The 21660-nt window shown below is 41.2% G+C and overlaps 1 protein-coding gene across 6 annotated transcripts in view; it reads right to left on the bottom strand.

The window, feature by feature from the left end:
* Positions 1 to 21660, bottom strand: part of KLHL32 (kelch like family member 32) — a 201186-nt gene that overhangs the window by 154375 nt on the left and 25151 nt on the right. For 5 of the 6 annotated variants that reach the window (XR_005082384.2, XM_037144420.2, XM_053664864.1 and 2 more), the window contains exons 2-3: positions 13156 to 13243; positions 5502 to 5682 (exon numbers count right to left, since the gene is read on the bottom strand). Coding sequence is in view for 5 of the 6 variants with exons in the window: in XM_037144420.2 (XP_037000315.1) it covers positions 5502 to 5682; positions 13156 to 13178 (204 nt within the window). In the remaining variant the exon portion in view is untranslated. The remainder of the gene's footprint in view (positions 1 to 5501; positions 5683 to 13155; positions 13244 to 21660) is intronic. The other variant, XM_053664863.1, reaches the window with a different exon arrangement.

Consider the following 21660-nt stretch of genomic DNA (forward strand, 5'->3'; position numbering starts at 1 on the left):
ATGTGTTCATTGGATTTCTTTTGCTATTAAATTTTATGGGGTTTGTATATATTTTGGATATTGATGACTTATCAAACACAGCATTTGCAAATATTTTCTCCTGTTCCATAGGCTGCATTTTTGTCGATCTTTAAACTCCTTGAGAGACACAAGCTCCATTTTTAAAATTTAGGAAAGGGGGGCCTTGCATATAAATTTAGGAGGACGGCACAGGGTGAGGCCTTTGTGAAGGACTTCACGTCTGTTGTTGGTTGTGATACACCTTGGTAGATGCACCAGGTAAACTAAGAAAGGACTGGGCAGTTACAGGTGGAAATAATAGTCATCGGGAAAGATGAGAAGCAGAAAGGCCCTCGGGTGAGATAGAGTGTGTTTAGGGAGCAGCATGGCTACAATGTCAAGGGAACAAACAGATGGGAGAGCAAAGATGAGGATAAGTGATAATGACCAGCAGGAAGGCATGCACTCCTGAAGCCCCGTACAGGGGTGAGGAGCTTTGGGAGACCCGAGCGGGGCAGTGAAAGTCATGACACAGTCATTTGCACAGTGGTCTGCAAAGGGAAACCAAAGGAGGAGAAAAGTTAGATGGCTACTAGAATGTTCCAAGCAAGAAGGAAGGAGGTATCATGTTCAGAAAATGAAGGCATGATAAAGGATGCAACCAAAAAGTTATTCGGACCCATCGAAAGGTAAATGGGTGTGTAACCAGGAGAGCCTAAATATGATCTCTCCTCTTTTCCCACAAGTAGCTGGCAGAGCATGACCAGGAATTGTAAGCTAGTGCAAGGAGTGAAACAGCTAATATTTACTGAAGGTCTTCTGTGTGTGAGGTGCATGGTTTAGGTTGCCTCATTCAAATCTCTATAGCAAGCCATTGTGAGGTTGTGCTTTATGATTATTTATTTACAAGTGAAAAACATAGGTTCAGAGAAGTAAATGATGTGGCTATGATCACAGAATAGATAGTAAAGGAGGTGAATAAGTCAACAATATCCATTGGAATAGCACCCACTATTTCTCAGGGATTATGAGAAACAATTGTGAACACAGAAGTACAGTCTGCTGCTGTATTCAAACTCAGACCTGACTCAAGCTCTGCTCCTCCTTCTTTCCACCACTGCTTTATACTTTTATTTTAAAAATCCCTGGTCTGACTCATTAATAGCATTTGACAAATGCCATGTTTTGCCCACACCATTGATATTAAGCCTAATTTTAATTATTTTAAATAATTTTAAAAGATTTTATTTACTTATATTGTTCAGAGGGGAAGGAAAGGAGAGAGGGAGAGAAACATCAATGTATGGCTGCCTCTTGTGTGTCCCTGCCGGGAACTGGCCTGCAACCCAGGCATGTGCTCTGACTGGGAATTGAACCAGCAACCCTTTGGTTTGTGGGCCGGCACTCAATCCACTGAGCCACACCAGCCAGGGCCATTCTTCCTTTTAAAGTGCTGGTGAACACAAGAAGTCAAAGTACTTTGTCCTTAATTGTTCATTATTCATATTTTAATCAAGAAAAACTGATATCAACTCTCAGATCAATGTAAAGAAGCAGTTAATACAAAACTCGGGCCTTCATTTCTGCAGCCTCACCTTTCTTGAACCAGAACAATGACTTTAGCTTCAAAATAATCTGCCAGATATCAGAATACAGAGCACAAAAAAATCTATTTACATCAAAGTACTTAATTAATTTGAACAGATTGCACTTGAAGGAAAATTCCATGAATAATTTGCATATTTTATAGGCAGGATATTAAAAATGGAAATATCCATGAATTCTATGACAATTAGAAAACATTGCCTCATTCACTTAATAAATATTAATTGAGTACTTACTAAGCCTGAGGCAACGTTATAAGGCTTGTGAAAGAGACAGAAATTACTGAAGCAGGATTCTGCGTCCAGACCCTGCAGTGCGGTAGCACAGAGGACGCAAGGAAGACACACATCACTGTAGTTGGGGCATGTGGTTGTTGGGAGACAATCCTCCGTGGGTCTCTTGCATTTCCACATGTATTATGAGTGAGGCACTGACTTGACTCTCCTTTGTTCTGAACTCTCTTTTCAAGGATGTTTCTATAGCAAACAGCTTTCAATGGCAGAGGGGTATCTCCCTTTGGAACAAAAGGCAGTTCTGCTTACAATCATAGAAGATACAGCATCTCTTTGCTTACTGTCCAGTGTAATAATGTCTCTTGCTAGAGCAGCGACTTTCAACCTTTGTCATCTCATAGCTCACAGAAACTAATAACTAAAATTGTGCTGCATACCAAACATATGTTTTTTACTAATCTGACAAAAGTAAAGGTATAATTTTGATTCCTTCACACCAGACACTTATTGTTGTGTTGGCTGTTGTCATTTTTTTATTTGACAGTCTAAGGAAAAGAGGTCAGTGCCCTCGATTAAATACTCAGATAACTGCACATTTCAATTTTTTTTGCAGCATACCAGTTGAAAATCGCTGCTCCAGAGCAGAGGACAGACATATTTCCTCCCCACTGTAAAAAATTGGGGTTCCCTAAGGTCAGTGATCCTCTCCTGTAATGCCTTCCTCACATCACCCCGGGAACTGGGGCTCTGGAAAGAGGTAAGAGTAAGCTCAGATTCATACACTACTGTTGTTATGAGGAATAAACTGCCCTTTGTCTCTGATCTGGGAGTCTTAGGTCTCTACCAGCATCTGTGCCACTGAGGTACACGTTCTGCCTTGCTGGTTGGGTAAATCACAGATCCTTGACAACTCTTGACAGTGGTAGGCTGCAAATATGGCCACAGATTCACTGTCCCCTTTTTTGCACTTACAGCTTTTCATATGCCTTCTTACGCATTGACTCTGGGCTTGGCCGTGTGACTTGACTGATGAATGGGACATCAGTAAACACGATGCAAATGGAAATTTGAAAGCACCTGTGCACTGAGTCCTGCCACCTTCCCATGAGTCTCATCATGTGAAAAAGCCCAAGCTATCCTGTTCATGAGAAATACATACCAGTGTCCCCTACCACCCCAGCCAAGAGCCTACCAACCAGCAGACATGTGAACGAGGCCAACTTAGATCAAGAGCTTCCAGTCAACTCTCCATTAACCACTGATGGCACTGGCAGATCAGGGCAATTACCAGCTGCTAAGTTTTGGGGTGGTTTGATATACAACAAAGCTAGCAAATGATACATAGTACAAGGCTCAGCCTATGTCTGGTTAAGTACTTAACTCCAGCATCTTAGCACAGTAGCTACAAAAGAGAAGCGCCAACTGTTCCAACTTTGTCTTTGGTTTATCAGTCTGAACAATCAATATACAAGTCACTTAGTTTTCACCTCACAAACAGGTGATGAAATTGAAGAAACTGCATGAATCCAGCAGGAATTGTGGTTAAGGGCAGAGAGCACACCTGGTACTCAAAGAGACAGATGCCACAGTGTGTCAGAAGATCAGCTCTTCTCCTTAATATCTGGCAGTCCTTGGGCAGGTTATTTAATATTATTGCACTTTAGTTTCCTTATCTGCAGAATACTAAAGCCCTCTCCACAGGCATTATAACATAGGTACTATGGAGGAGGCACGCTGCATCTAACCTGCCAGAGCATCCGGGGCATGGTGGTGAAAGAGGTAAAAGACTGGGAGTAGCAACAAACACTGTTAAATGCCTTTCCTGCGCTCACACGCATGCACTTGCTCACACGCACACACGCACAATATCAGACCATTTCCCAAAATTAAATGAAAAACCCAATCAGGAGAGACTGAAGAGGAAAGAAGCTAAGCACCAAGAGGGTTCTATTATGGTGTGCAGGAAGACAAAACTCATGTCATGGAACATGCACATGTTACACATAAGGACCCAGAGTGTATTATGTGAAATACCCTCTGATTAACATAACCTTTCTAGAAGGTTAATGCCCAACAGTTTGAGAGTGTATAAAATGTATCATTACACGAATGCAACTTAAGGTCACTTTTCCAATATTCTACTTCATTTCTGAAGTTTAGAATTAAATTCCTACTTTTTGCTCTAGATAGACATTTTGAGTAATCACCTCTTTCTCCTCTGCATTACTAGGTTTCATCACATTTAAAACACCTTTTCTAAAAGTCTTCCTTCTATGAGTCGGCATCTTTGAAAATTCGCTTTAGCTGCTGGTTTGCAATTGAATACAGCTGATATTGTCTCTTAATCATCAAACACAAGATTACTATTGGACACAGTCAAATCAAACCAACAAATTGCCCATGGGCCTAAGCTGGTTGCTGCACCACTTTGAGACTTTTGTAAAAAAATTTTTTTAAGTTCACCATTGTATATATATTCTTATTTATATAGAAATTGTATGCTGCTGTGTTTTGAAATCATTAAGCAATATACATTGAAAATAAAATTAAGAATTAAATAATGTATATTCAAAATTTAACATTTAAAAACATTCTGGTTAATGACTGTCCACATGAGATGTAGCAAGCACATTAGTTAAGAGTCAGGCATGGATCTGAATTGCAGATCCGCCACTTAGGAACTGTGTGACGTATTACTCAACCCGGAGTTACCTCAAATTACTTAAGTTCTAAGATTCAGTTTCTGTATATGTAAAGTGTTGATTTGCATAGTACATGTATGTGTTTGTGAAACCGGTTGCTCTGAGCATCAGGTGAGATATGTATATGCAATCCTTTTACACCAACGGAATCACAGGAAGGACTAAGTAAATGGCATTTAACCAGCTACCACCATACTGTACACGTTCATCTTCCAAAAAACAGCAGACACATCACCACATTTCATGAGCCACTAGGAATCCGCCTCCAAAGTCCCGGTAAACAAGACAACACGCACACACGTGTGCCAACCAGAAAGGCCCATGGGATCCATTGTGTCCCTGTCCCTGGAGCAGACAGCTGGAAAGCAGTAAGACGAGAACATGCATAGAAAGTTAAAAATCAGAAACATCCCATATCTTTAGGGACTTTGTTTATTTTAATAAAGTGTTTTCAGATTGTCCTTCTTATCCTGAATCTAGAAACACTGAGACCCTGGCCGGGTAGCTCAGTTGGTTAAAGTGTGTCCTGATACGTGAAGGTTGCAGGTTTGATCCCAGGTCAGGGCACATACAAGCAACCGATGAATGCATAAATAAGTGGAACAACAAATTAATGTCTGTCTCTCTCTCTCTCAAATCAGGGAAGGAAGGGAGGGATGGAGGGAGGGACAGAGGGAGGGAGGCATTAAGAACTCCTATAATGCCACCCTTTCTTATGGTAGCCAAATGTCCCTCAACTCAGACGCAATGGAGAGGTCTGGAGGTCCCACTGGAAGGACTTCCAGGTACCCAGGTGAGAGAGGATTCCCAACAGGTCCCCCAACTCATTCTGCCCAGGAAAGGCCCCAACATTCCCAACTCTGGGAACTATCTTCTAATTGGCTGATAGTTGCGTGACCCTTCAGGAAACTTCTTCATCCTCTGTTGAACTGACATCATAAGGGAAACAACCCTGACTTACCCGAAAGTAGTCGCTGCAGGCCGCCAGGACTGCCTTATGAGCGTGGAACTTCTGTTCCTCAGCAATCAGGGTGACGTCGCAAAGAATGCCGTCACTCCTCTGTTGATTCAGCGCGGCCAGGACACTGTCATGGTGGGATTCCGAGTGGCAGAGCCTCTGGCCTGTTAGCATTTCTTGAATACTGTGAACAAGAGCAATCGAGTCAGCTTTCGTGTTCCCCCACCCCCCACACCTGCTGCCCCAGGCTCCCTCACTCCCTCTCCCCAACTTAGGGGCTGCAGGCTCCAGCACACTACAGGAGCGGGGCCTGCGTACTCCCCCACCTTCTCTCCACCGTGCTCTGCTCTCCTTTTCTAGATTTCTCTTTTCCTCGTCCCTTCCGGGTTCTTTTTCTTTCCTACTAGTGCTTCTCTTTCTGAATTTGTTTGTGGGTGTGTCCATGTGTCTGTACCCTGGTCCATGCCTATGGCTCTGCAAGCCTCTGCTTCTCTGCCTCTGTCCCCTCGGTACATGCACAGCTCTGAGTGAAAGTGCATCTGAACTGTGCACGTCTGTGTGTGACTCTGTCTCCTCCGTGACCCCTCCTGAACACTCCGCTTCCATCTCCAGCTCTTTGACTCCCGAGTAGGGACGACACAAGCTCAGAACGTGACCACAGCTGTGCACTGATCCGGCACGGAATCCACGGGACCTGCCTGACCCAGCACAGATCCAGGCAGCTACCTGGTCCCTCACAGCACACAATCCTCTTTTCATAAAGAAAACAGAACTGAGCAAATGTTGGTTAGAGAAACTAAGGGCTGCCAGTAACCATTCCATGTGAAAAGCTATAGATGAAACTATTGATGCTTACCATTAAACTTGGAAAAGTATGAACATCAAAAAATGCCATTGTAAGTAAAAAATATTTAAGCCTGAAAGTAAAATATACCTGCCATTTCAGCCATCAGTGCCTATATGTGATCATTGTACTAGATTTATGAATGACCTCACAATATTATTTCCTATTCTTTTTTTTGAATTTACTAAATTTAGCCATTGTGAAACTTCTTCATTCCCTACCCCATTCTAAAATACGCTTCCCATGCCCTTTCAGAACCCCTAGGTGAAACCTCAGATCTTCCTAAAACAATGCAATAGTAATGCCATAACACAAAATGCAAACTGCCTATGTGGACAGCTATGAGCAATCACAGCTCTGATGGGTGGAAATCTCTACAGCGTGCTAAACTCTCGGAGCTGGCACTGCACTAAGAGGGGTGAGCTGCACCAGTGATAAATTACGCCCAGATCAAGAATAAGGGCCATCGACCCCCGTTCCAGGTCTGTGGGCTCTTCACCAAGCTGAGTAAAGATACCACGCGATGACTGGGCACCGTCTCTCCTATCCTGACCGCTCCTGCATCCAATCCCTCCCTCTGAGTGTGAAAGGGGCACTCAGGGGAGCCAGGGAGGAGACGCTGGCCAAGACTGCGTGGTTGATTTATCTGACAGGGCTCTGCCTGGCCTGTGGGGCCAGCTGGCTGGTAAACTACAATTCAGCACGAATTACACCTCCTTAACGTGAAGCCACGCTTCCTATGAAATGCCAAAGTGTACCAGTAAGCTACGTTGGACGTTTCTGACTGGGGAGCCTCAGAAATGTCAGAACTATTGAAAGAAAAAAAAACTTGACAGGAGGTGATGATATAGGAAGTTCTCGTGGGAAGGTGGAAGGACTCTTTTCAGTTGAAACGCAGCAGCGGGTTTTGGAATGGGTGCTGCCACCGAGCCTATCAGCAGACTTTAAACCAGCAACTGAAAACTGCATTCGGAAGCATAAGTAACTTTTTACCAAAAGTTTCTATCCAAAGCCTAAAATGGAGATTAATTAGCCTGGCTCAATCAAAGACACAAAGGCATAAAATAGTAACAGAAATATTGTATCAGCTTTAAAATAGTTTTTGAAAAAATTTCTCTACCTCCAAAAAACTTTTTATATATTTTATAAACTCAAGGTCTTGCTATGGTCCGTGAACTACTCTTAGTGATGTATTGTTATTAATTCACTTAACATTCAAAACAACCCTATGAGCCAGGTACTGTCATTATCTCTACTTTACAGAACAGAAAACCAAAGGTCCAACCGCAGGCATTTTGAGAACCTAGCATCAAGAACACAGTAATGTAAATTATTATCCCTCAGCTTAAAAAACAAACAAAAAAAGACAAAGCAAAAAATGTAATAATCTGTAAAAAGGATGTCAAAAATCTATGATGGTAAGTAAAAAATTCACAAGGTCCCTAACAATTTTATATTTATACTATGCACATTTAACTAAAAATCAAAGCTGTCTTTAAAAAATATTATACATGAACATATTTATATGACATAATGGTAAGAAATGTTTGAAATCACAATTTAAACACTTATCTTTGCACTGTAACTTAGTCTACATTTTAGAATAGAGAGTAGATTTTTTTTATAACCTTAGAAAATGTTTTTGAAACTCCCATCATTTTCTCTTTTAATATCACTTTAAAGACTTTAATAAATGTATTTTGAAATTTCATTTGTAGTGGAAGAGAATATATTTAAATAATTGCCTTAAAATATTTCCTTACTCATTTTCCAAATATAGTGCCATAATTTGTGTCCTTTTATCAAGCCTGAACCAGTGTTTGAGTTTCAGATATCAAATGACAGCAAATAAATCTTGCCAGGGACAAAAAAGCTGTAAGCCGAAATTTGCCAAAGAATAAAGGGCTTGGTTTTGAAACAGTTATGATCCTGCACAATTGCCCAGGACCTCTCAGTGGGGTTTGAAATATTCAAGCTTAAAGAAAACAACATGCTAAATATTTAAGGCAAAACTTGGCACAAGATTCCAAATATTCTGGAACCAATACGTTAGGAACTCTTAAAAGCAGAAACAAGTACTCCAACTTTCAGCAAGAAATAAAGGCTTATTAATCAACAAGTCATTATTGTTGTCTGAAAGTAACTTTCCACTCCCTCTCCAATGTAAATCTACAAAAGACCTCAACCCTCTAAACATGAAGGCACGTGTGGCCACAGAGCACAGTTGGAAGGCAGCGGGCCCGTCTGAGGTCAGTAACCATACACCAGGAGGAGATGCAAAGACTATGACGTCCCATGTCTACATTAAGACGGGAGCAGAGATACATGCTGGCAAATGGCTCCCTCAGGATCTGTAATTCACACGGGATTAGCACACTAAACCTCCCAACTTGAAGCAACTATTTGGGGAACAAAGAAGAAAGGAAAATCATAATCCTACAACTTCCTAAATTACTGAAGATCAACAAAACATGAGGCCCATTTCTCAAGGGCATACCAATTTGAGTATCATCCTAAAATGGGGGAAGGTGTTCCATGAAAGTAATGCTGCCACTTCAAAAGTCACAGGTGAGTGCAGAGGGGACTGGCCTCCCCAAGGCAAGGTGCATAGCCTGTCCTCGAGGGCGTTCCCGGAACTGCGCGTCCAATACAACAGCCGCTGCACTGTGACTGCCGGCCAAAGGGCACGCGGGATGCCAGACACAGGGTGAAAAAAAGACTGCCAATAGCTCATCGATATTTCTGTATTGATTACACGTTGAAATGTTCATATTTTGGATATACTAGGTAAAATAATCTCTGTAGCCAAATTTCATTCTACCTGTTCCTTTTGCCTTTTAAAAAAAGTGACTCCTTGAAATTTTCAAATTATAAATATGGTTGAACTATGGTCTGTTGGACAGTGTACAAGTTCCTGGGAGACGTGTCCTTCGCTTCTTTCCAGCTGAACCCTCCAAGAGCATCGGGCGCCCTGCCAGGCGGCGGATGAGCACGGCTGCACAGGTACCGCACAGGGCCCAGGCTCTGCAGAATGGCGTGGGAAGTCCTGGACTCCCTGAGCGGCAAATTGGTTTTTAGTGATGCCAGGGAGCAACCATTTGATTGGCCATATGTCAGCATCCAGTGACAGGAAGATAAATCAATGATGTCTTAGGGAACAGGGCTTTCCATGACTTCAAGTCTTTTAATTTTCACTCTGAAACTGCCGGCAGAAACTAAGAAATCAAATGCAGAGCATGATGTCCATGCCATGGTAGCCGCCCCTCACAGGGAAGCACTGCTCTAGTACAAATCACCACTTCAAGTTCACAGAGTTAACATTTTTGATCGGAGACATCTCGGAGAGTCTCATTTTCACACAATAAATTTTTATTGTGTTCAGTCGGTTTTTAAGATTTAAATTCCAAAACAGCTGTGTTGTTTTTAAATACCCTGCATTTTAAATGTAAAAGTTCAAGTCCATTTCTATATCAATGTTTATCTAATATTTAGATATATAAAAATATGCAAGTAGTTTTCAAGTAAGGCCACCAATATGGTATTACACACTTATGTATCAAAAGCAGTCAAGTAGCCTAAAGAGCCTCATTTGTTAAATAGGCTGTGGAAGAAGGAAGACACCTGACAGTTCCAGAAAGACCCATGATTGTCTCAATTCAGTCACTGATGAGCTATGACGTGAATGTCCTAATGACTTCAATTCCACAGTCAAAACAAAAACTATTTGTATACAGGTTAAATACATTATTAAAACAATCCTATTTATTAAAGTGGTCAGGTTTTTAAAAGACCTCATCCTTTAACTCCATTTTTATAGAACAACTTATAATTTGTAAAATTTTAAAGTAAATGCTAACAATAGCAATTGTAATAATAAGCAAAGAAGACACAATATGCTTACAGAGTGATTAAGAAATAAGACTATGAAGAAAGGAACTTAATTATAAACAGTTTTGTTTCATTCCTTCCTTATTCCTTCCTTCAGTCATTTACTCAAGAAACATTTGCTCATCCTGTACCAGGTGCCCTGCCAGGTCCTGCAGGTAAGATGGTAACCAACCCAAACTTGGTAGCACTCCATGGGAACCTTCCGTTTAGCGAAGCAGTTACACATCTATCAAATAACTTGGCCTCCCTGAAGTATGGCTGGCATCGCAGGCTGCAGCAAACAGAACAGAAAGAGTTCTCTAGGCAGGGGAACAGGAAGGCCTGTGGCAGGAGGGAGCATGTCCCTACACAGAAGGTTAACGGAGGCGACCCGGAGGACAAGGGAGGGCATGGTGTAGAATCGGAGACCAGGAAAAGGTCTTGGATGGTGGTGTAAGTCTGAGCCTCGTCTCCATAGAGAGGCTGACAGAAGCACAGCAGTGTGTCCAGAACACAGTTGAGAGACAATCCACAGTCAAAGGTTGCTAAGAAGATAGGAAGGACAGGATTCAAAACACACAAGCAGGGCTGGGCTCAGCTGTGGGAAAGACTGCTCTCTGAGTATCAGGAGAGAGGGTACAAATGGACCAGAAACATATTAAAACTATGGGCCTTTGGGGCTTAAAGATTTAGTAGAATCAATTTCCACTGGACCATGGAGGCATGAAAACCTGGGTAGTGGGGTTTATCCAAGTTGAGATTTTGTCAGGCAAATGCATCAAAAATGCAGGGAGCAAGAGAAATTAAGGATTTAAAAGCGAGAGAATCTCAACTAGATTAAGAAGGGAAACACGGGTTGATAGATTGGTAGAAGACGTTGCAACCAGGTCAAAGCACAGCCGTGACGGAGGTAGCTAAACAGGTACTCTGGAAGGAGAGGTGGTCCCAGTAAGAGAAAAGTGGCTTATATAGTGACTTCAGAAACACAGCAAGTACCAGGGATGCCAGATCCAAGGTGTGACCATGGGGGCAGGTGGCTCAGTGGAGGGAGAAGGTCTTTGGACATAAGCAGATTGAAGATCCAGGGCCATGAAGGTGGGCAGATCCTCCAGGCAAACAATGAGGGCACTGGGAAGGTGTAAAAGATTTGGCATGAAGAAGAACACTGAAAGCCAGGTGTCAATGCTCAGTGACTGAGGGGAAATGACCCCCACAGCAGTGGAGAGGAGCTGAGGGTGAGAGAGTTGAGGAGCACCACCTTCAGAAGCTAGTCTTCACTGTTGCTTTCTCAAACAACCAGTTTGTGGAGTTGTGATCTCAAAGGAAAACAGCGTCCCCGGGTGACAACAACCTCTCTACCCAGCTGCACGGGATATGAGAAAATGACAAAGCCACCACTGGAGAGGGCCACAGGAGAAGTGATGCCGCAGGAGGCCAGGTCTCAGTGAAGTCAGGAGGTGAACACCTCTCCCTCTTCAGAGCAAGGGAGACAAAATAGTTCCACAGGACACAGGGGAAACTGGGAAGTGGGGAAGGGAGGGCTCTGCATCAGAGCAGAGAACAAAAGGCCACTGTGGAGGTGATCGTGCTGTGCGGGAGAGGTGGCAGTGGGACTTGACCAGCAAAAACAGAGGTAGCCGATTTAGAGTAAAAGCCACTTTCAGAAGAATGCATGTGGACCCTGGTAGGCAAAAAATAAAGCACTTGGCTGAGGTGGTGGCAGACAGATACCACCATCTGTATGTGCTGTGCTGGCTGGAGGCCAGATCTACAGCAGGACTTCTCCTGACAGTGAAATCAACTTTTTTAGATCCTTTTTTTGGCTATGGGAGAGGGGGGAGGCTGTCCCATGCATTTTAAGGTATTTAGCACCTCCAACCCCAGTGACGAGGAAAAATGTTGCCAGATAACGTACAATGTACCCTGAGGGCAAATTCACCCCCGTTGGAGAATCACTGATCTAGAGCAAGACCCACTTGGAGGGGGCAGAGGCACTGCCATGACCTCAGCAATGGGCCTGTTTCTGAACACACCTGGGGGGGCTCCTTATCTCTAACAGCTTCAGGGCTGTGCAAGGAAGCTGGTCTTACCATTTCACAGACATACCCATTCTTAATATTTTTATAAAGAAGGTATTTATAGGTTTCTCACCTCTCTTATCCTTTGCTCTGAAGACCCTACGACTGTTTCCTCAAAGAATGTAGATCTGCCTCCACTGAGAACACTCGAAGGAATGCCCTGCATTTTCTAACTGCCCGGCCCGCAGTGGGGGGAAGGCTCCTGCCCTGGGCACTTCCCCGCATCACCCCCTCCTACAGATCTCGGGTTAGAGGGAGCACGCTTCTTCCCCAAGGCAATTCCTCACGCCCTGAATCCGGTACTTTTCCTTCAAAGCACTGTTCACAATCATATTTGCATTGTGCCTGGCGTAATTTGCCCATTGAATATACATTTTATATGGGCGGTAATCTTATCTGTTTTAGCCACTCCTGGATCCTCTGCACCAAACAGAGTGGGCAATAAATATTTGTTAAATAAAGTATTAAAAGAAAGTGCAGTGAATATTTTGAGAATATGTATTATACTCCCCAGTGACTGCTTTAAGGGGATGAGAGTCATATATATGCATAGCTTTCTGATTCTATTTTAAATCCTATACCTTCATAGAAGTGTACCTCTTGTTCAAGGGAGGTTAACTTCTTAAATAAGAACAAGAGAAAAAGCAGTACTGGTCCAAGAATGATGGAACCTGTGGCGGTCTGACTAACAACGTGGTACGACAGTTAGCCCTGGTGCCCCCACACGAAACTCACACACGCTCGGACCACTCTGCTGAATTCCTGCAAACATGTGCTGCAGCCCTGCTCTGCTCTGGGCCCTGGAATGTGCAGTGGGAAGGCTTTGAGGCTGACAAGTCCACAAAGGGACATATCCCACAGGGCTGACCTGAGGCAGCGTTCTGACGGCATTTTCCAGCTGGGTTCCTCAGAGTTTCAGCCTTAGAAGTACAAAGCGGAATCAGCAAGCATTCCAGCTGAAGAAAGACAAGAAAGACAAGCACAGTGAGCTACATGCCAAAAAAAGCACACTCTGGGCTTTTAGAATCCCAATGCATTTTATAGTTGATACAACATTCTGACTGAATGCTCTTTTAATAAACAATATTTCATTGAAATTGATGTTTTATGATTCTTAGGATATAATCCTAGCAGTGAAATTGCTGGGTCAAGAGGCAGGTCTATTTTTATTTTTCTGAGAAAATTCCATACTGTTTTCCATAATGGTTGTACCAGTCTGCAATCCCACCAACAGTGAACTAAGGTCCCCTTTTCCCCACAACCTCTCCAACATTTGTTGTTTGTTGCTTTGTTTATGATGGCCATCCTGACTGGTGTAAAGTGGTACCTCATTGTGGTTTTAATTTGCATCTCTCTGATGCAAATGATATTGAGCATCTTTTCATGTGTCTCTCATAGCAGCACAATTTACAATAGCCAAGAGTTGGAAGCAACCTAGGTGCCCATCAGTAAATGAATGGATACAAAAACTGTGGTACATATACACAATGGAATTCTATGCAGCAGAGAGAAAGAAGGAGCTTCTACCCTTTGCAACAACATGGATGGAACTGGAAAGCATTATGCTGAGTGAAATAGGCCAGGTGTTGAAAGACAAATACCACATGACCTCACCTTTAACAAGAAGCTAAACAACAGAACAAACAAGCAAGCAGAATAAAAACCAAGACACTGAAATAGAGAACAAGGGGGCAGTGACCAGAGGGGAGAGGGAAGGGAATTTAAGGGGAAAAAGGGGGAGGGATTTGGAGGAATAAATAGGAAGGACACAGGGATGAGAACTAAGGGGGGTGGAAATGGGAGGAAGGTGGGGAGCATGGGGCGGGGGAGGCTGGGATGGGAGAAATAGACAAAAAACTGTACTTGAAAAATAACTAAATAAAATATTTTTAAAAAGTGGGTTGGGGAGGCAGTGGGTAAGGAAAGGTAGCCTGGATCACGGACCATAGATGACACCAGAAATAATGGAGAGTAGTATATATACACACTATAATAAAAAATAAAATAAAATAAATAAATAAACAATATTTCAAAATGTTTTTAAGTGTTTAAGTTTTTTACTTCATTGGAACTTTGGGATCTAAGAAGTGAAGTATGTTTGGGAACAAACAATAGCTAAATTAAGCATTACAGTAAAAATTAAAACAGCAAGTGGCCAAAGGGAAAAATTCACATTTGATAAAATGAAGCTACAAAGTCCTAAATCACAAACACGGGTTCACTTATCCTTTACAATGGTTCTACTTTCTTTCCAAACACTAATACTAGTGAAATTAAGATAAAACCAATTATGTCTTGGCTTAGCATCCCCAGGAAGATGATTCTCTATTCAAGGAAAAGATTTCTGAAACTACATAAAAAAGAACACACAGAGAGGATAAAAATTAGCAGAAAGTGGAAAACAGATTCTCAGAAGAGCTTTAGGATTAGCATAGGTGGAAATAAATGATAGGATGGAGTCAGCAAGCTTGCAGTTTCTCCTTACCCACATATTAATGTAACCCCACCCCGACCTGCCAGCACCCCTCACAGTCTTTGTTTCCAGTCCTTGGTGTAACTCTGAAACGTAAATCACATGAATGGTCTGGCACATGGTCCGTGACTGTGCTTCACAGCTCTCACTCGAGAGTCCAGCTCCCACTTTCTAAAACACTCAAGCAGTGGAATTAACTCCAACCTGGAAAATCCTAACAGGCTCCCCTCTGCCTCAATTATATTTTGAAAACTGATTAACAGGTTAAAAACACATAGGAAAGAAATGTGTGAAACTGTGCCTATTTCTGCTGACGTATAGAAAAGAGAGGGCTGCGTTTCCGATCTAAAATATAGTGTTTGTTATAGGAAATACAAACCCTCAGCTGGGTGTGACTGCCCTGTAATTCATGTAGCTACATCAGAATTTACTTAAGTATTCCACTGTTATTGAACATCAGGTTGTTCTGAATATTATTCACACAATTATATTTTATTTCGTGCTTTCTTTCTTCAATTATTAAAAGTAGGATATTTATAGTTTCATTTACTTCTTACTTGTTTTGACACACCTAAAAATGAGCATCATTTTCAATGAATCCATTATGACTGAGCAGTGCAGAGGATGAGGATAATGTGAGCACATTGTTTTATCAGCTGAAAGGCTCCGTGGGTACCCTGCCCCTGCTACAGTTTCCTTTCGGAAACTAGGTTATAATCTCCAGGCCATCGTAGCTTAACACAAACACTAACAGAAATGGTCACTTGAGCTTTAAAATGGCAAAAGATTATTATCACAGAGAGGTGAAAAAAAAGAAACCTTAATCTTTCTGAAAGCCTAATATTATTCAATGCTCTGAATAAGTAGACAAATGAAAAAGGAGTATCCAAAAAGTCATTCAAAATCATCCAAAATTAACAGACACATTGAACTTGGTATTTTTTAGACATTCAAAAAAAGAACAAACTAACAGGAACCAGAGGGGAGGTGGGAGTGGGAAGGGGGGGAAGAGGGGAGGGTTGTCAGCAACATGCATAAAGGACACATGGACAAAGCCAAAAGGGGTGGGATTGAGGGTGGGAGGTGGGGATGGCTGGGGTTGGGGAGAAAATGGAGACAACTGTACTTGAATAAAAATAAAATTCCAAAAGAACAATAATTAAAAATCAAGATAAATCCCCTTATTTGGAAACCAACTCACTCAATATGCTATTTTTATACTAATCCTACCTTTATTTTAAATTTTTATATTGTACTCATCATTAACTTTGAAATACTACATTAAAATATTTCTTCCATGACTGAATTTTTTGGCACCCTCTTAAATTTTGTACCTCATTCACCTCACCCTAGTTTCAGCTCTGTTTTCTGTCATGTGGGTTAGAAAACCAAGAAAGTGATTCTGCAGAGAAAGAAACAGAAAAAAAGCAGATGTACAGAGAAAAAACTAGAGGCAAGAGATAGAAAGAAAGGGCATTCTGATTTTCCATGCACTCCTGCCTCTGAGGGTACATAAATAACCTAGATCTGTATAACAAATTCCACGTTTTATTTAGGTTAACTCAACTGGGGATTAAATGATCCCCAAGAAAATCAAGTAGGGCCCAACTCAAGAAGTGGAGGTGCTCTATTGCTTTAAAAACACAGAGACACAGATATTCCTTTATTATGAGTTTATCTAAAAAACAAAGTACCATTTAAGTTTTAAATATTGCTTCTATGGGAAAATGCACTCTAAGAACTCTGCAGAAAACAGTTTTAATTGCTTTTCCACACGAATTCATTAGATGAGAAGGCAAAACAGAGACAGATACCCTAGGCAGAACAGAGAGGATGGTGCAGGATATTATCACACTCCTCAGAACAGCACACATTTCAAAGTTTATGAACTGCTCAGTTCTGGAATTTTCTATTTGATATTTCTATTTCCATTTGATATTCTTTTGTAGTTTACCACAAACATGAAACTACAGATAAGGAGGGACTATGGTATCTAAAAATCAAAACATAGATTGTATGAAACTATAGAAGAAATGTAGTCAATGAGTTCTTAACAGAACATACAAATATGTATATAATGATATACTAAGTATTGCTTCTAACCCTATGAAAAGGAGAAAAAATCAAACGGCAAAAGGTAAAGTGTCTTCATGCACATAATCTCACCAAAGGTTGCCAGGATGTTCAGAAAACCAACGTACATTGCCTGACACAATGATCCCAGATATTTATTTCTAATAGGAAAAAAGCAAGCTCTTTTTAAATAATGGAACATATTAAATTATTAGTTGTTTTAAAAAGGTGATATGTAACCACATTTCTTCAATTAGGAAAGGAGAGCAAACAAATATTCATGAAATCTATGAAAGCTCATGCAAGCAGAGCTTCATGGTCTTCTACACCATTCTGTTTCACATTTTACATATTCAAAAGCATCAGGTGAAATGCTTGGTGCACAGTGGTGCTCCATAACCATTAGTTTGACTTCCCTGCCCTGTCTCCTGGATGGAAATATTGAGAGCACACTCTGCAAGAGAGCAGATAAGAGCACAGCTGGGAGACACACTGAACGTGCTGGACGTCACAGTCCGCCTCAGGTACAGCCTGATGAGATGAGGTTAGCAGGGCCGAAGAAATGTTTCTGCATTTCATTAACAAATAATTATCAAAATAGAGGAAGTGCAGCTTGTAAGTCACATGAAATTTTTAAAAATCCTAGTAGTTTTTACAACTATAAGTAGTGTCAAAAGAGCATGAGACAGAAGACAATTCACTAATATTGCCAATATAGAAACTACACATCCATAGGAAAAAGAATCACTTCATAGGAAATAATAGGCAAAGAGCATAAACAGGCAAATCACCAAAGCAGAGATATAAAGGAACAGGAAACATTAAAATGTTCCCTCTGGTTAGTAATAAAAATGCAAATAAATCAACAAGATACCATTTCCTTCCAATCACATTGGCAAAGAGTGATAATGGCCAAGGGAAGCAAGGAAAATGATGTTCTTATACATACAGGCAGGTGTCTAAATTGGGACAGGCATTCGAGAAGGCAATTTGTAAATATGTATTAAAGGCCTTAGAATGGGCGAATCCTATGATCTAAAATGCCACATCTAGGATTCCACCCTATGGAACTAATCAGATAAGTGTGCAACAGTGTATGTGCAAGGAGATCCACTGGGTGTTGTTTATATCAGCAAAAACAGAAGCAATCTGTATGTTAGCAGATGTGTTAAATATGTACTTTATCTCATTCAATGGAGAATCAAGTGGTACTTTAAAATGGTGATGCACATATATAGTTATTAACACAAAAAATACATTATTTAAGAGAAAAATAAATAGTAAAGCAATAGAAATTGTATTATGTAAAACTAATTTAGTAAGAAAATATATTTTAGATGTCAATGATGATTATTACCATATGGAAGCTTTTTAAAATTTTGGATATTTGTATTTTCTAATGTTTGTACAATAAATAAGCCCTTTAAATGGGTAAAGAAGAAAAGGAGGTTTTGTGTCCCAAATCCGGTACTTACCAGACATATAACTTTAGCTAAGTCAGTTAACTCCAAGACTCAGTTGCTTCATATCCAAAATTGGTATAGTAATAAACGATATCTCTCAGGGTCAGTATAAGACTAACCAAAAGCAAAAAGCACTTTGCAACCATAAAGTACTTGGTGAACATTGGTTATTGTTACTAGTTGACAGACAGTCCAATAAAAGATGACCCATAAATTGGCTAGGCAAAGAAAGACAAACTGGTGGACTCCCAGGTGACATCAAGAGAAATGCGGGGTAAATGGCAGTCCTCCTCCATCCGCACAGGCCATCACATGTGTGGCAGTGTGGGTGCTTCTCAGTGTGGTGAAGGGGTGGTAATGATGGTGATGACGATGATGATGGAACAGCCTTTATTAAGCACTTAATAACTGTCCAACACAGGAACTGGTTTCCTTACCTTATCTAATCCATGAGGCATTTTACTATCCCCTTTTCATGAATCAGGATACTAAGGCACAAAAAGGTCAGGTAGTCAGGTAATTTGTTGAAAGCCACACAACTGCTAAGTGGTGAAACCAGGTTTCCAACCCAGCAGGCTTGCTTCAGAGTCCACACTCTTCAACACACCTGACACTAAGAAAGGGAATGTATTCCAGAAACAGTGCTGAAGAGGGCAAGATCAAGAGCCACAAGAACCTAGTATCAGGGCCAAAGCTGTAAGGCAACATGAAGTTTGACTCAAAACAAAGGAAGCTTCCCATAATCTAAGAGGACCAAAGATGAGTAAGTTACTACTCAAAGTACACTTATATCTCCAACACTGGAAATAAAATGGGGACAATAACACATTCAAGATTGTTCTGAAAGGAACTCAAATGGCCTTAGGCCTGCCTGACCCATAGAAGCTAAGGACAGAGGATCAGGACCTACAACCACCACTGGATAGTGTCTCCCAAGGACACACCTGGATCCCCCCAAGCTGAACTGTGTCCCCCATATTCACATGTTCAAATCCTAAGCACTCCCTTTGAATGTGACTGTGTTTGGGGATTCGGCCTTTAAAGAGGTAATTAAAGTAAAATGAGTTATATGGGTAAATTCTAATCCAGTATGACTGGTGTCCTTATAAGAGATTAGGACACACATGAGTACAGAAGAAAACACCAGGTGAGGACACCCAGAGAAGACAGCCATCTACAAGCCAAGAAGACAGGCCTGAGGAGAAACCAACCCTGTAGACACCTTTATCTTGGACTTGCAGCCTCCAGAACCAAGAGAAAATAACTGTTGTTGTTCAAGCCACCTAGTCTGTGGGACTTCTTCCTGGCAGCCCTAGCAAACTAATACAGTCCCCAAGGGTAGGGCACAGCCCACTATGAGCAGGTCCTTGCCCTTGGCTGCCCTCTCACCATCACACTGCGCTTTAGTTGAAATCAGCCCTCTCCAGCCACTGCTGACTTGGCCTGCTCGTCTCTCCCTTCTCCAGATCATCAGCTGTGCTAGGCCTCCTGACCACCATGCCCCTGGGTCTGAGACAGCTGGCGCTCTGCTCAAAGCTGGTCCACAGATGACTGAAAACCACCAAGCTTGGAAGACCCGTGGCCCGACAGCTGCCTCTCAACTACCGCTCCCCGGGAGCATCTGGCTTTCACATTAACTTTTCTGACCAGTACTCACCTTTCTCCAGGTGCTATAACCCACCACTCTTCAAGGAATTTCCCTATGAGAAATCGCTTGGACTCCAGGGCACATAAGTATTGTGGGAACCCCAGCAGCCTTGAGTTCAGAGTGTGGGAGATGGCCACCTGCCTTGAAATTGACATGCAAGTCCAGGAAGCATAGGAAGTCCCAAACAAGACGGATGCAAAGAGTCCCACTCTAAGACACATTATAATTAAAATGCCAAAGATTAAAAATAAAGTGACAACATTAAAAGCAGTAAGAGAAAAGAAGTTAGTTACCTACAGGGGAGTTCCCATAAGACTGGCAGCTGATTTCTCAAAAGAAATTTTGCAGGCTAGAAGGGATTGCCAAGAAATATTCAAAGTCATGAAAAGCAGGGACCTACAGCCAAGATTTCTCTACCCAGCATAGCTCTCATTTAGAATCAAAAGGCAGAGAAAGAGCTTCCCAGACAAGAAAAAACTAAATGAGTTCATCATCAAACCATTATTATATGCAGTGTTAAAGGGACTTATTTAAGAAAAAGAAGATCAAAACTATGAACAATAAAATGGCAAAAATACACACCTATTAACAATTAAATCTAAAAACAAACTAAGGAAACAAGGAGAACAGAGACAGAAACATGGATATAGAGCATTTTGATGGTTGCCAGTTGGGAGTGGGGCACAGGGGAATCAGTGAAGAGGTGAGGTGACTAAGAAGTCCAAATAGGTACTTACAGAATAGCCATGGGGATGTGAAGTACAGCATAGGAAATGGAGAAGCTAAAGGACCTATGCATGACCCATGGACATGAACAATGATGGGCAGATTGCCTGAGAGAGTGGGGGGTGCTGGGTGGAGGGGGGCAAAAGGGGAAAAATCAGGACAACTGTGATAGCATAGTCAATAAAATAAAATTAAAAAATAAATACAATGTTTAAGTCAGTTCTTCCAGTCACATTAGCACATCGCTTTTCAGCTCCTACTTTAATTTTTAGTTCCATCACTCCTCTATGAATAGAAACATAAAATGCTTGGATCAGTTACACAGTCTTGTCAAAATAACCTAACCTGCAATTATAACATCCTAAGGTGCTTCTGAAAAATGCTGCCATGAAAACTTTTTTATTAAAGAATTTCTTATGGAGCTCATGCCACTGGAAATTAAATCTTTCATCTGCATCTTTGTAGATGGCAAATGTGGATCTTGAAACTTTTGCTGATATACAAATTATTTATATGATAAATAACATTATTGTATGGTGAAACGTCAATAAGCTTCACTTATGTAATTACTTAATTAGAAAACTGTGTAAAATGTTACTCATCAGACAGTAGATGAACAGTCTCCTCTAATGGTTGTCTTCTAACAAATAGAAAATATAGTTTATAGTTCCCCAACCTATGATCTAGATGTAAGCTAAACTCTGCCCTCCAAATAGCTTATAATGTACAAAGCAGGGCATAACATTCACATTTGTATTATACTAATAATACAAGACATTCTGAATTTTCTTCTCGAGAGATGTATAATATTTTTCTCATTTTAAAATTTCTCAAATTGAAGTTGTACCTTAAATCAATATATACATTAATATGCTATTTTTGCCTTAAAAAGCTATTGTGTGTCTTACATCTGCAAGAAGCATTAGAACTAGAGAAGTGCTACAATTTAAGAACCTAATTAAAGAAGTCAGGAGTGCAGGAACTATTACA

Source organism: Artibeus jamaicensis, unplaced genomic scaffold, assembly GCF_021234435.1.
Source record: "Artibeus jamaicensis isolate MK-2021 breed Jamaican fruit bat unplaced genomic scaffold, CSHL_Jam_final contig_387, whole genome shotgun sequence".
In the NCBI taxonomy this organism is placed as follows: domain Eukaryota; kingdom Metazoa; phylum Chordata; class Mammalia; order Chiroptera; family Phyllostomidae; genus Artibeus; species Artibeus jamaicensis.